The 15,320-nt window shown below is 44.3% G+C and overlaps 2 protein-coding genes across 2 annotated transcripts; both read right to left on the reverse strand.

The window, feature by feature from the left end:
* Window positions 1–2,933: 2,933 nt before the first annotated feature.
* Window positions 2,934–5,378, reverse strand: LOC147436663 (uncharacterized). Its single transcript, XM_086489488.1, has one exon. The coding sequence runs from the start codon at window positions 4,259–4,261 to the stop codon at window positions 3,611–3,613; it is 651 nt and encodes a 216-aa protein (XP_086345614.1). The 5' UTR covers window positions 4,262–5,378; the 3' UTR covers window positions 2,934–3,610.
* A 147-nt stretch (window positions 5,379–5,525) lies between these two features.
* On the reverse strand, window positions 5,526–8,830 carry LOC147436664 (VAN3-binding protein-like). Its single transcript, XM_086489487.1, has 8 exons — window positions 7,805–8,830; window positions 7,536–7,655; window positions 7,377–7,445; window positions 6,859–7,237; window positions 6,435–6,635; window positions 6,137–6,186; window positions 5,991–6,042; window positions 5,526–5,879 (listed from the first exon to the last, which is right to left on the reverse strand). Exons 1-8 carry the CDS (start codon window positions 8,168–8,170, stop codon window positions 5,677–5,679), a joined length of 1,440 nt encoding a protein of 479 aa, XP_086345613.1. The 5' UTR covers window positions 8,171–8,830; the 3' UTR covers window positions 5,526–5,676.
* Between the last annotated feature and the right edge of the window lie 6,490 nt (window positions 8,831–15,320).

Consider the following 15,320-nt stretch of genomic DNA (forward strand, 5'->3'; position numbering starts at 1 on the left):
AAGTAAAATGCATAACTCGGATGATTGGCTTAGGGCAACCCTCGCCATCTGGTTGAGCCTTGCTTAGTAAAAATTTGGAATGTTCGCAGTTGTATGCTTCGAAGTACTTGTAACTAAGTTTAGTTGTTGCGCTCCGTCCCTCAAGGCTTGGCCTGAGCTTGAGACTAATTTATATAACTATTGGTGACTTTTTAATACAATCACTCGCAATTGTGAGTTTTGTCTATATATATATATATATATATATATATATATATTGTAGAGTACACTGGATTCTCAGAATTCACCTGCCTGTTCTGGCTCTTTCCTGCCTCTTTGATTCAGGTTTTGTTATACATCAAGAACGTCTCCACAACTGATTACTGGGAGACCATTTAGGAAGTTATGCCTACGTGTTACATAATGGGCGTGACCCTATAGTCTCTACATCTCCCCCCCCCCCCCCCCCCCCCCCCCCCCAAACAAAGGAACATAAGGGATTACTGGGCAATAGACGCATGATAAGGCTTCATATGGTTTACATGGGCAATGGTGATTGTACCTGAGCTTTCTCATTGGAGCCAATATGTATTGGTCCGCAAGCGTTTTAAAACCCTATATGGACCTAACCAACGGTGTAGTAGGGATTCATTGAGGCCTTGTTGTCGGATGGGGTAATATAGTAGAGCTTGGGAGCCTTCTGTATAGGTGATGCCGTGGCAACCTTCATCATAGGTTTTCTTCTGACAAGCTTGGGCTTGTTGCAGGTTTTGAAGCATAGAGCTACGTAATAGGGGTTGTGACTACCGTAGGTATAGCCACCAATCAGCTACATCTGCTTTTGCAGGCGTGATCTGTAGGGTATGTAGATCGGGAGGGAATCGGGGGTCTCTTCCATACAACGCTCGGAAAGGGCTGACCTGTGTGGAAGCTTGGACTGATGTATTATAGGCATGTATGGCAAAGGGTAGAACTTGATCCCAATGCTGGTGTAGAGGGTCAACAAAAGTTGCAATTACCTGCTTGATAGTGCGATTGAGACGCTCTGTGAGGCCATTCATTTGTGGGTGATAAGGGGAGGCAAAGAGTTGTTGTATGCCAAGGGATTTGGCGAGAATAACCATGACTTCAGCTTTGAATTGCATGCCTTGGTCAGAAAACAACTGTCGTGGACAACCCTAACTGAATATCAGCTTCTGTAAAAGAGTGTTGGCAATTGTAGAAGCCGTGATATCGGGTATGGCTGCTGCCTCACACCAGCGTTTTAAGTATTCTGTGATTACTAAGATATACCTGTTGCCTGTGACAGAATGTGGGAATGGTCCTAGCAAATCCCATCCTACTAGCTCAAATGGTTCATGGACCAAGATAGGGGATAGCAGTCCTGTAATGTTAGGGGGGCTCTTAATGCTTTGACACACTTGACATCGTTGCAAGAATTCAGATAGGGATTGCCACATGTGTGGCCAGTAGTAATGCAGTCGTAGCTTCTGTAAGACCTTATGAAAACCGAGGTGACAGGATAAGGGATGGGCGTGATAGAACTGCATGTAATGAGCTTGCAGGGCTTTCGGGATATAGATGCGTGGCTGATTACCTAGGGAGACATAAAACAGGACATGATTAATAATACAAAACCGCTGCTGGTGATCATTCGGAACTGCATTGAGTATGCGCTGGATGATGGTTTGGACTTCAGGGTCATGCTGCTGAAATGCAGCAATCTGTTCCAAGGAAACAGGTAGGCTGACTGTCATATTGGTGCATTGCATATCTGTATGCCCAGCTCGGGGGAGACCATCTACAATGAAATTGTGTATGCCTTTACAATAATGTAAAGAGAAATGGTACTCCTGTAGAGCCAGTGCCCAACGTAGTAGCCTCTTGGGAGGATGGTGTTTTTGCAACAAAGGGATGAGAGGCTGATGGTCAGTTTCAACTGAGACTTGTGTGCCATGAAGGTATGGGTGGAATTTGGCGAATGCCCAGACGATGGCAAGGAGTTCTTTTTTGGTCGTGGACTAATTAGCTTCGGCATGAGATAAGGAGCAGCTAGCAAAGGAAATTGGGTGCCATCTGCCCATCTCATCTTGTTGCAGCAGCACAACACCTAAACCCTGGTTGAAGGCAATCGTCTGGAGCTTAAATGGCTGCTAAAAATTTGGGTGTGCCAGTAGAGCAGCATCTTGGATTACCTGCTTTAGAGTGTCAAAGCTCTGCTGGCAAGCCGGACTCCACCGATATGTAGCAATTTTTTTTGAGCAGTTGACGAAGAGGGTAAGTGATTGCAGAGAGGTATGGCACAGATCTAAGGGAAAAATTTCCATGCCCAAAAAGCTTTGAAGTGTTTTGACAGATGTGGGCGGAGGATAATTTTGGACGACTAAGATTTTTGAGGGATCCATCTGAATACCTTCAAACCTGATATGACAAACCCCAAGAATTTAAGCTTGGAGGCGCCCCATTTGCACTTGCGGAGCTGAAGTTGCAAATGAAATTTCTGCACTCTGTTGAGAACCTCTTCCAAGACCTGTAGATGTTCCTCCCATGCTGGGGTATGGATGAGGATATCATCCAAATAGACGAGCAGCACACCCTTGAGAACGAGGTTGTGGAAGATTGAGTTAGCATCATTGGAATGAACTACCAGCATCTGAGAGGCCAAAAGGCATGCGTGTGAATTCATACAAGCCTGTAGGAGTTCTGAAAACTATTTTGTGAGCATCGGGAGGATTAAGGGGAATCTGCCAGTATCCAGAGGCTAAATCAAGGGAGGTGAAATATCTAGACTTGCCTAACTAGTCGAGAAGATCATCAATACGAGATAACGGGTAGAGGTCATGAACTGTTACCTTGTTTAAAGGGCGCAAATCGATGCAAAACCTAAATGTTCCATCCTCTTTCTTCACTAAATGAGGCTCAAAAACCCAATCACTACATGACGACTGAATGATTCCCTTTTTGAGCATGTCTTGGACAACGTCATTAATCCTTTGCTATTCCAATGGGGATCTCCGTTGAGATGCCACGCGGACTGGGGAAGCATCTCCCGTATAAATGGAGTGATGGACTAGGAGATTGATCATGGAGGTCTTTTCTGGTCTATGAAAGAGGCTAGGGTACTTGTATAACAGAGATCTAATGCTATGAGTGCGTGCAGCTGTATCTACTAATGTGTGTTGTGTCTGGACAAAGTTGGGGCCTCGTGAAGAACACATCATGGGTATGGGAAGCGTTTGGGGCAAGACTAAGTGCTGGCTATCAAATTGCAAACGGGCCTGAGTTTTGATGAACCAATCACGACCGAGAGTTAAAGGGAATAATTGACACGGCAATACATAAAAATCATGTGTGAATGTCTTGTGTGATACATGAAAGGTGCAATGGGCTATACTGTGAGATTGATACACTTCTATATTATCTCCAAACAATACAGATATAGGAGTGGTTGTGCTTGTGGGAATGCCTAGATGCTGTACCAATTTCTGGCTAATAGAGGATATGGTGCTACCTGAATCTAAAAGTGCCTCATGAGGTGTGTCATATACCTGGACCAGCATTGAACACACCATGCGTCCGGAAGTCGCTGAAGCTTGAATCTGTGGGGGGTGCCCTTCCATCAGCCACCCACTCAGATGTTTTCCGGAAGTGCTGCTAAAGTCGCTGCATCAGCTAATTGTATTTGAGCATTTTGTACTTGATGATTCGCTCGCAGTCGTCGACAGTGCTTGCGAATATGCCCGTAATTGTTGCAGTAGAAACATTTTGGGCGGCCTTGTGCATCTCGAACTGGCAGGTCACGGCGATTACCTACTTGGGCGTTTTGGACGTCGATGTCCATGGGGGTCGGCTGATGATCAGCCACTTGCCGTGGATGAACTGGTTGTGCGACCAAGATGTTATTTTCCTCATCGTTTGCTGTGCTATCAATTCGAAGTGTAATATGGATTGCAGCATGAAAGGAAGTTGGGCCTTGATCACGAACTCGACGGGACAAATCATGATGAAGGCGAGGCCAAAGGAAGAACAACTTCATTTCTTCAGACATGGTGGGATCAGCACCCAGCAATAGTTGATTTAGCTTAATTGCAAATTGTGCTACTGGTTCCAATTGCTGTTGCTTGAGTGTATTCAATTGCTGGAGAGCAGTCTGTGTGACATTTTGATTAGCAAAATTTTGAATCAATAAAGACCTGAGAGTTACCCAATCTGTTTTGATGGCATCATCTTGCTGGATAAACCATGTGGCAGCTACGCCTTCGAGTAGAGTGCGAGCCTCCATCGCCTTGCGAGTATCCTGCCATTGTTGATAGCTAGCAACATTCTCCGAAATTATCCAACCAAGTCAAAACATCTTCTGTTGGAAGGCCGGAAAAGGCTTTGGGACGCACTTTGGGGTCAGGCTTATGTGTGTGTGAGCTTTTCGTAGATAGATAACTGAGGAGGGACTGATTAGTATGGTTGATCTGAACCAGCGTGCTAGACACAGCTTGGAACATCTGTTCCATCGGAGTAGCTTGGGAAAACTCTGGATGCATCGAGGCATCCTCATAATGTGGGCTTTGAGGAGAACCGTGAGCCTGACGGGGTGAAATCGGGTGACTCATATATGAGGGCAACGAAATGAGGAAAGATGACCGGAGGTCGGCTGTGCAAGTTAGCAGGTGACGTGAGGAGTAGAGAACTGGTGCGTGATTTAGGATAGGTGACCCCGTCAACTCCGCCAACGTAGAGTACACTGGATTCTCAGCATTCACCGTGTTACACAATGGGCGTGACCCTGTGGTTTGTACAATATACATATAAATATATAATATTAGCCACCATGAGTAATTAGGCATTTAGTTGATTTACGCCCCTTACTCACACACTCTACTTCCTACGTATCCTAATGGGGTTAGCTTCAAAAAGCAAGCATACGTATGATTTGGCATGCACATTTAGCACCTGCCGATTGAAAATTCAGTAATTTAAGGATTTTGCTTGAAATTTGAGAAAATTAGTGCAAAGCTATAGAATATATCTTGAATTTGAGACGATTAGTGCAAAACTGTGAAAAAATATCTTAAACTGCTAAAACTTTCTCCTTGTAAAAGCATGAAACGGAGTTGTTTACGGTTGGGAAGATAATTCTTCTTGAACTCTGATTAGGACCAATATTTCCATGGCATGTTTTGATAGCAATTTATGCTTGTCAAGGAAGGCTTTTGACTGGTTTTTTGAACATATGTAAGACCAAGGCATTCCTTTGAATCCATGTATCTTAATTAGCGTGAGGTTTAACTAGAGAAAAACATCATCTTTTAGATCATTAGTGTGAGTGTGTGTGAGTGTGTGTGTGTGTGTGTGTGTAGTAGCTTGTATGCTCTGATAAATGCCGAAGTAGGCACACTAGTTCTCTGATAAGTTCATCCAAACTTGAACGAGATACGGATCGATTTAAAAGAAGATGATGTGCTTGCTTCCCACATACATGTCTAAATGTTAACTACAATTTCACTCCTTCCTAATTTGACAAAGAGTGCTGCATTCCTGCTACTCTGATAGCTCATGAAACAAACTTTTGTTCAAGTTAAACACAAGGCAGTCCAAGATTTGAATGCCCTGTAGCTACAATAGAATGGTGCTCACAAAAGAACCTTTTGTTCAAGTTGAACACTCTTTAGTTCACGGTTCGGTGTGCCATTGATGCATTTTTCACAGAGGCCGTTGATGTTGAGCCGAAGAAAGCAAGTGCGTAATGCCTTCGGTCCATAACCGATATTCGGTTTTATTCTTGCATTCCAACTCTATCACTCCATGGTCTGTTTTAATGCCAAAGTACTGCCTTTCGTCCACACCATCAGGAACATCCCTCCCAGGCCACGCAGGAAGGTTCATGACAACATCTCGGACATTACCTGATAAGAGTTAAAACCATCTTAGACACTACCAAGAGCAGAGTCAATACAATGAAGAAGCTCTAACATATAAAAAAAGCACGCAGATGAACATTCATGATCACTCCTTACGTTTTTTACTCTTGGTGATCCCCATACACTTGCTTTGTGACTTCACAATCACCTGCATTGTCACCGATGATATGATAGCATTAGGCAGAGTGCTAATCGAATGCCCAACACTATAGAATAAAATCACAAAAGCAAGCTCAAGTTACCTGGGAATGCTTGTTGATGTATACACAGACTGATCTCCAATGCAATTCTCCTGCCAATGCCAATTAAGCATGTAAGCTGAATTCAATGCAGTGAGTGTATCTGTGTGTGTGCACGCGCGCGCGCATGCATATGTTTGTCTGAACGTATCTTATTTTCATCACGTAAGCACAATGAAGCAGAGTAATTCTTATAAGTTCTCACCCTTGCTTGTTCTCACCCTTGCATATGTTTGTCTGAACGTATCTTATTTTCATCACGTAAGCACAATGAAGCAGAGTAATTCTTATAAGTTCTCACCCTTGCTTGTTCGCTTCAGAAATTCGCTGCCTCTGCGCAGAAAGTCGTGGTTACCAAACTCCACTTCACAATCCTCAATCACAAACTCTCCGTTGTTGAAATTCAACATCCTACTATTCCCTCTCTCATATGGTATAACTGTGGCATGACTGTGGTGGTGCTTGAGAGTTCTAGCCTTTAATGTTGCCGCAGCTCGCAATGCTGCATCATGTAAGAAAGACAGTTTAGTGCAGAGGAGCGCAAGATACCAAAAAACTGTCTACCCTCATGAAACATTCCTAGCTTTGATGCTCAAATGCCAACTTGTGTATATGATATGGTATCTTTGCTTCGCCTCAATAGATGTTCATGTCATGCTCTAAAATAGATACACAAGGACTGCATAAACACGATGCTCCGCTCTTAAAGGCATCCGGAGCTATACCTGTCGCAGCGGCGGCTGTGAGAGTCACAACATCTCCAGGCGTTCTGACGCTAACTGCTGAGCTTACGACCGATGACATCTGCTCATGATCTGCTCCCATACTTTCTGCTATGTCCACACATTGAGCTGCTACAAGTGATGCTGCTGAGGCCACCACCATGCTTGTCTTGTTATGGGCCTCATCACTTGAAACCCCGGCGGTCGACGTTGCAATTGCAGCTATCGATGCAGCAAGGCCTGCAACAGACATTGCGGCATGCACCTGGGCATTGTGCACACGCATCGCCTCCTTCTTTCTTTCTTTTATGTCTTTTATCCATCTCTTCATGGACATTGCTCGCAGTGGTGCTCTCACTCCGCTGAAATTTCGACAAAAGTGCTAGAAATCGAAGCAAGATATCACCAAGTCAGAGACGCCACAAAGACCAGTATAATGAGAGAGTGCAAAATGTAGCACGCTGTTTCCGTATGACTGTCTTCTCAAACATCAACTTTGACGAGTCCACAAGCTTTCTTACCTTGTTGTTATGGGTGCAGCCTATGGGGCTGATGTCTGGATGCCCACTTTGTTGCAACAAAAGCCATGTCTGTTTCCAATATGTAAGAGAAGAACAAATCAACTAAAGCATCTTCTGCAAGATGGAAAGCTGAAGAATGTTTATGGCTTTGATTCTTACACTAACATCGTTGGCATGCGGTGGCGACATAGGAGGACTCCCCACTGCTGGGCCGGGCCCCAAGAAGCTGAGAGGACCACTGCTGTAGGAATTTCTTCTTGAGGTGAGAGGAGATATGTCCTGCGAAAGAAATCAGACAAAACCATCACAAAATGAATTGAAAACCCTTCAAAGGAGCAAATTGCAAGCTCCAAGCTACTCACTTTAAGCAATTATATCACAACAAAACCGTGGCGACACGAGTACAATACAAAAAAATGCAAACTTACGGAATGTGACAGTATCCTGTCCATGACAAATTGTGCGGTCATAGCCGACGGAAATGCGAATGGTGCTGAGACAAGAGGAGGCTCGTCCACTGAAATATGGTGCTTGCCATCCTCATATCTCTTGTAGGCATCCATGGGGTTAAGAGCCTTGGCCACCTCCAAGGCTGAGATGCTCCACGACCGTGACAAGAATTCCATGGGCTCTTGCGGTGTATCAGGCAGATTGTACGACGACATCGACAGGAGGGGCAAGCACATAGGAGAGCCCTCCTCTATGTTTAGTAAGGGGTGTGATGCACTTATTCGAGAAAATACTGGTGCGTCGCTGCCCAAATCATGCTGAGGGCAGTTTCTGCTCGTCTTCATGGTATATTGCGCCGATGGCAGCTTATATGGAGCTTGGGGAAATCCGGTCGATGGGGATTTGGCAGGGCAAACAACTTCGACTGAATCGTGATTAAGGATTTTTAGGCGGGCAAGGCAATTAGTACGCACGCACGGATACACATGGATGATCAACAGTTTGAAGTTCAAAGTAAATGCTGCCGATTGCACAAGGCAAGTACACACACACACATGCAGCAGATAATAAGAGAGGGGGAAAGTAGAACGGTCGGCTAGCGAAGGCCCGCACGCGCAGAAGAGAAGCTCAGGCAAGCTAGCCAGGAATGGAAAATGGGAACTGGGATGGGGTCCGAGGATGACAACAAAAAGGCATGAGCAGCAGCGATAGAAGTACACGCGTGGGGCAGGCACACTGGCAGAAGAGAGCTTGGAAGGAAGACAGGGAAGCAGAAATGGGCGTGGGTGTCAGCGAAATACGACGTCGTTGTCGCGTGCAGCAGACGAGTTCCGAATGGATGGAAGAAGAGAGTGGTGTGAGAATTGTGTGCTGTGCTGATGTCTTTCTATATAGAAAGCTGGAGGGTGGGTGGGCGTGGACAAAGGGTGCAGAGAACAAGGTGCAGAAGGAAGGAGAGGCGCCGCGAGCAGAGAAGAAAACAATACTTTTTGTGCATGCATTCGAGTCTGAGGATACCGGGCCTCTTGCAGTTGCAGGTCAAGCCTCAAGAGCCAAGGCTCCTTCTCTCTCTCTCTCTCTCTCTCTCTCTCTCTCTCTTTTCTTTTTTGATCCGTTTATGCTAAAGTGGCAAAGTGACTAAATTTGACTCCTGTCCACTACAAAACTCGGCCCTACAAACCCCCACTAGGCTTCGCACTCACATTCTCTAGCGATTCTCCCATTAGCACTTGTTCACATCACATCAACGTTATGCCCTTGTGCGCAACCACAACCGGAACTGGCTACCGCAAAAAGGTTTATAATCGTCAACAAGTGCTAGCTCAGTTGGAAGAGGCATATCCTATGACTTCGAAGGTGGTGGGTTCAACACCTCTTGACTACTCGGAAGACATGTTATAGCCATTAGGGATGGTTTCCACGTGGTTTGACCAACCTTATCTGACCAAGATGACTCCACCTTAAGGGTTGGGCTGGCTCCACCATGTTCAGATGTCAAGCTCAACATGTCCTACATGACTATCAATTGTAGTCATAATCACTAATAAGCCAAATGCGCATATCTTTGCCAGTGGTACTACAGTTGGACTACCTTGACTTGGTCTACATATCAGAGTGATGGCATGCTTATGCATCCAGCTCATTGAATAATGTTTCACACTAAACCGTTGTACTAGTTTCCCCTTATGTTGTACTTTCTTTTGTGCATTGTGGACTTCTTAATATTTATCTTGAGTTAGTGAACAAGAATCAAGAACAAGTGTGTGTGTGTGTGTGTGTGTGTGTGCACGCGTGCACACGTGTGCTTCTGTAGGTAGTGGGAACCTGTCGTTGGAGGTAGTCTACATAGAAGTGACTTCTAGGAGTTACTTGGCAGAGTTACCCATTAGGGCCAAAAGTTGGCTAGCAAATGGCTATTTGTTAATCTAACGATTAAGGAATAGCCCATTAGGCATTTGACACGTATACAAAGTATGGGGTTCCTGTCACCTCTACCTTGAGCTTTTATGGTCCTAATTTAGTGGAGAACGGCTAAGTGTCTTGGTCCTTTGTCTAAAACCCCTATATTTGGGTGTTTTCGATAGCTAAACATTAGTCTGACGATTTGTTAATCTAACGATTAAGGAATAGCTCAATAGGAATTTAATACGTATACAAAAGTATGGTGTTCTTAATTATCACAGCTACCTTGAGCTTTTATGGTCCTATTTTGGTGGAGAACGGATAAATGTCTTGGTCCTTTGGGTGAAACTGCTATATTTGGGTGTTTTTGATAGCTAAACATTAAATTTTGGACCCAAAGTAATGAACTTTTGCTATATTGTATAGTAGTTACCCACCTCTCTCTCCCTCTCTCTCTCTCTCTCTCTCTCTCTCTCTTCCCCCCCCCCCCCCCCCCCAATGCCAAGGGCATATTCTGGTAGCACAAAGCACAACATGATGAAGAAGGGATGGTGCATAATCTAATGTAGGAGGGTTGATCCATGATGGCATGGAAGTTGCCCTCCATGATGAAGAGGAAGTGAGAGAAGAGGAGGGGCCTCATCTCACAACAAATGTCAGCGAAGAGAGGCACTGGGGCAAAAACAAATCCTTATCAGTAGCCAATGTCTCACAGATGACACGCTTGTTCAAAAGCTTCCGTGTGCACGAGAGAGAGAGAGAGAGAGAGAGAGAGAGAGAGAGAGAGAGAGAGAGAGAGAGAGAGAGAGAGAGAGAGAGAGAGAGAGAGAGAGAGAGAGTTGAAATAAGGGAGTGTCAATCAAGAGATGATCACGCTCTTTGACGCCACATGGTATATTGATCTATGAGATGCCACACCCTTAAGAGTTTGACTTTTAACTTTGGCCGCCGGTTTGCGACACAACCCTCGCACGATAACAACTTGGATTTACGAAAATATCTTAGAACTCAGCCAATTATTGCAACAGCCCTTGCCCAAGGTCCCTACCCCTTCACCAATAATAGGAACACATCCTTGTGCCACCCCATCAACCTCAACATACCTTTGAAAAGCAGCAGGTGTTTCTTGTCCAACAATAGCTTGCCGCACCAGACTCGAATTTCTTGGCACCCCATCCCCTAAACACCTTCTCCTTGTGGTCATCCCAATACAATAACACCAGTTTGTTCACCCCATTGAATTGTGGCTTGTAAATGGCATACAACACATCTCTGACATAGTCGATCCTTGCCACATGGTGCCTATTGACCTGCAATTCTCCCCACCCATTGCTCATGTGCACCAGCTACTATGCCTTCATGCACACATTTTGGTCCTTCCTTTCGAACTTGTAGATCAAATAGAGAGACTACGTACTAGGGTGTCAAGAGTAGGAGGCTCATCAAAGGGTGGAGGGAATGCTTTAGTAGGCCATAGAGCAGAGCCCAACCTTCAACATTGAAGTTCACGGTGGAGGACGATGATGGGCAAGATGGAGAAGTAGGCAACACAACTCAAATGTTAGATGTGGAGGTGGAGATGGCAATGTTTTGCATTGGTTAAGGTAGGGTGGAGGAAATTCTCAAGGAGGCAAAAAAGTATATTTTGGCCCAACTTGCAACGCTAAAGGGCATGTCACATCACAACCATGGGGGATATGGAGGTGGCTCTTACTGCTAGTAGTCTGAGTTCTTACAGCCTTAATGCTATAGCTTGAGATCCACAACCTCAAATCAAGGCCCTCAAACCTCTTTCATAGCCCCTTCCCAGTGTCTCTTATCTCTAAGTTTCCATGGAGTCCTCTTCTTCACGTCGCCCTTCTCATAGCATAACATCTTGTGATTTTCATAGCACCAGAGAGGATGGAAGTTTGGCAACCTATGTCTTTCCATGTGAATCACTAGATAACAATGCGCCCTTCATGCAAGGGTGCACACAGAGTGAAAAGAACCAAGCAATGTGAACTGAGAAATAATTGGAAAGGTCGTGCTCTTGCTTTTAAAGTGATCGACCATGGTTGGTTAGCAAAAGTTCAACATGTCTACATGGCCAAATACAAGTTGCTAAACTTGGATGAACATCCCATGTTGTTGAGATCGAGGCTATATGTGGATGGAGCCAAAGGGGAACCATGGCTTTAGGGCGTGCAAAGAAAGTGAAGGCAATGTTAGAGAGAGAGAGAGAGAGAGAGAGAGAGAGAGAGAGACAGAGAGAGAGAGAGACTAGAAGTCAACTCATAAAATAAAAAGCGACGCTATATTTGATTAAAATCATTGTTATATATATAGAGAACTTAGGCCAACCATGCAAAAAACTGTCATGAAAACTTCACAAAGACTGGAATCCGCATTTACCTAAAACTAGTGGTGTTCCCATGGGATTAGAACGTACAAGGCTTGAACCCAACAATTCCCCCCTCAAGCCCAAACCACTGACAATGGACTTATACAGACCATGATAGAGTTCAATCACCTTAAACTATGAGCAGAACCCCCCCCCCCGCCCGACAACAACACGGGTGTGTGTGTGTGTGTGTTTGAGCTTCCTTCGAACAACAATTAGAGTGAGACAACAAGAACTCAAAATCAAACATAAACCACTAATGTGTGGTAGTGTCTATAACCCGACAAAGTTCTTGGCATCATGGTAAATGACAACATACAAAACCATAATAGACTTATGACAACATAAAGAAATTAAGAAACATGACTTTTGGCTAGGACAATTAGACTAAAAAGCAATTAAAGAATGAGTTGAATGAGACCAATCCAAACTTTATTGTGCTATTTTTGGGTCACTGCCTTGAATCATGGAATGCTTAGTAAAACCATTATAGTATCCAATTTGAGTGTATGTGACAAACTGCTCCCCAATCTTTAAGGCTCTCTTTTAGTTGTACCCAATTAACATCCTTCACACAAATTCCCTTTCATCGTAGCACATACTAGAAGTCGTATGAGTACCACCTCTAGTATGAAAAGAGGGCCAAACCTTTGTTGGGGTTTAGAGATACTTCAAATCGTCACCTCAATTGCCGGCCTATTAAACTTGTTGATCTTTGATGCCATATTTGAATCTACAAAAGAGCTTGATGATGAAGAGAGTTGCTGTACACAATTGGCTCTTCCACACCATTGTTAGCAAAAAACATGCAATCATTTATAGGATACATTTGGGGCCTTTCGAATTGTGGCTCTTAAATTTTGAGCCAAGGCTTGCCAATCTACTGCAAATAGCTTCTTATGTTTGTAATTGACAATGAAAGCCAAATTCGGGATTAGTGATGGGTTGAGAGCTCACCAACACACCAAGGCGAACACTTTGAGGGTGGTTTGGAACAGCTCTAAGCACGTCAAGCGGTGCTCTTCCTTCTTCACAGGAGGTTGTTCCTGTGGCTTTCTTCAAGGCAACCCCTTATAGACAGCCAGTCCCACACAGATCTTCCTGCACGATCTCCATGTCTATGACATGGGCTCTGATACCACTTGTTGAGATTGAGGCTATGGTGGATGGAGATGGAGGGGAACCATGGCTATAGGGCATGCAAAGAAAGTGAAGGCAACAAGAAAGAGAGTAGAAGTCAACTCACAAAATAAAAAGCAGTGCTATATTTGATTAAAATCCTTGTTACATATATAGAGAACTTAGGCCAACCATGCAAAATCCTTCCATACAAACTCCACAAAGACTGGAGTGCGCATTTAGTTGCATTTTGAAATGCCTTGAGCAGAGATCGACAATGCTAGAAGGGGAGCCCCCCCTGTGTTTTGATATGCTTGCCCTTTGTGTTCCTTGTCCATGAGTGCAGCCCCTCCCCCTCGTACTGGCTAAGTTTTGAGATGCTTTCCCTTTGTGCTCCTTGGTGATGATTGTGTCCCCCCCCCCCTCCCTCCCAATTGGCTACGTTTTGAGACGCCCTGCCGCCACAGTGTCATTTTCCTCACTGGCGAGCCGCAAATGTTCCAAGACACTCCTAGAGGCAGCGCCCCTTGCTTGCCCCTCCCTTAGTGTTTTTAAATGCCGACTCTAGTGGGCCTAGCATGGTTGAGTGCACTCTACTTATGAAAGAGGTGTCGTGAACAATGGATCGACTATTACCTAAAAAATCTGGAGCTCTAGTGTCAAGGTGTTTTTTTTCAAATCGGCCTTAGAGATCATTTTTTGTGGGTCGCTTGGGGAATTTTTAAAGCCTTTGAATTGCGAGGAAGAAGACAAAATTTTTTCTAGACCTTGTATCTGCGAGATGCCCCCCTTGCTCAAGCGTGAGCAATAACAATGACCAACACCAACAAATGGCTATGGAAAGTGGATCGGCCAGCACTAAGTCAGTAGCTATGCATGACAAAAGTTATGAAGGAAACCATCAAATTTTTTGGCTTGGGAATGTGAAGCCAAAGGCAAATGAACAAGTTTTCTAGAGGACAAGGCAAAGGAAAGCTCGACAAGGATGATAGTACTAGTGCTCAGTTAACTGACTCAATACCCACAAGCTTCGAGAGTCGTTGCTATAAATGTGACAAGATGCTTTGTTTGTCTCGGGAATGCAAAGCCAAAGGCAAAATTAGGAACTGACAAAAGGAAAAAGGAAAAGGCAAGTTGTACAGAGATAATGGTGACAAAGATTTGAGAGAGGAGATCAGCATGGCACACGTGGTGGTGGTGGCCACAATGGCCATGATGCCAGCTTTCTATTAGGTGGTCGTTGCAACAACTAGATTTCTATTAGGTGGTCGTTGCAACAACCAGATGCTTTGTTTGTCTCGGGAATGCAAAGCCAAAGGCAAAAGTAGGAACTGACAAAAGGAAAAAGGAAAAGGCAAGTTGTACAGAGATAATGGTGACAAAGATTTGAGAGAGGAGATCAGCATGGCACACGTGGTGGTGGTGGCCACAATGGCCATGATGCCAGATTTCTATTAGGTGGTCATTGCAACAACTAGATTTAGCCAAGGATGACTTGGGCCCATGTGTTGGTGTTCAAGTTATCGGTGTTTGAATCCATGGGTCAGAGTTCAAGGCCAATAAATTGTCTTTGACTGGATTATGGGCAAGATGTATTTCAAAGTTCATTGTTTAGGAATGTTTGGACGTGATGTGTTCATTGTTTACGAATGGAGTTTCTTTGACATTGTTTTGGTCTATAATTCAATTTTCAATGAGGCACTAGTGCTCAAAATGGCATTCTTCTAAGGTAAAATCCTAGTGGTAGCATGACTGATATCTAGTAGGGAGCTACTACTGGGGTGTCCATGGTAACTTCTTCATTGACTTGATCTTCTTACATATGTTCACTATGAACTTCAGAGAGGGTGTTAAAGTTATAACATCTCAATTGAATAGCCGATTGTGATCCCAATATTTATTTTGGCTTTGGGTATTTATTTTACTTATTTGTCAAAGTCTAGGTAGGGAAATTTTCAAGGCTAGTATATAAGCACCACCTTGCCCCCATTGTATAATCACTAACTCATTAGCCAGTTGGTTGGTTCAAAAAATTCTCACTTTCTCTTCCTCTCTCTTGTGTATTCTCGGGCCTTTTTGCTTCTCAAAGA

Source organism: Adiantum capillus-veneris, chromosome 18 (genome assembly GCF_014529385.1).
Source record: "Adiantum capillus-veneris isolate H3 chromosome 18, ASM1452938v2, whole genome shotgun sequence".
Taxonomy (NCBI): domain Eukaryota; kingdom Viridiplantae; phylum Streptophyta; class Polypodiopsida; order Polypodiales; family Pteridaceae; genus Adiantum; species Adiantum capillus-veneris.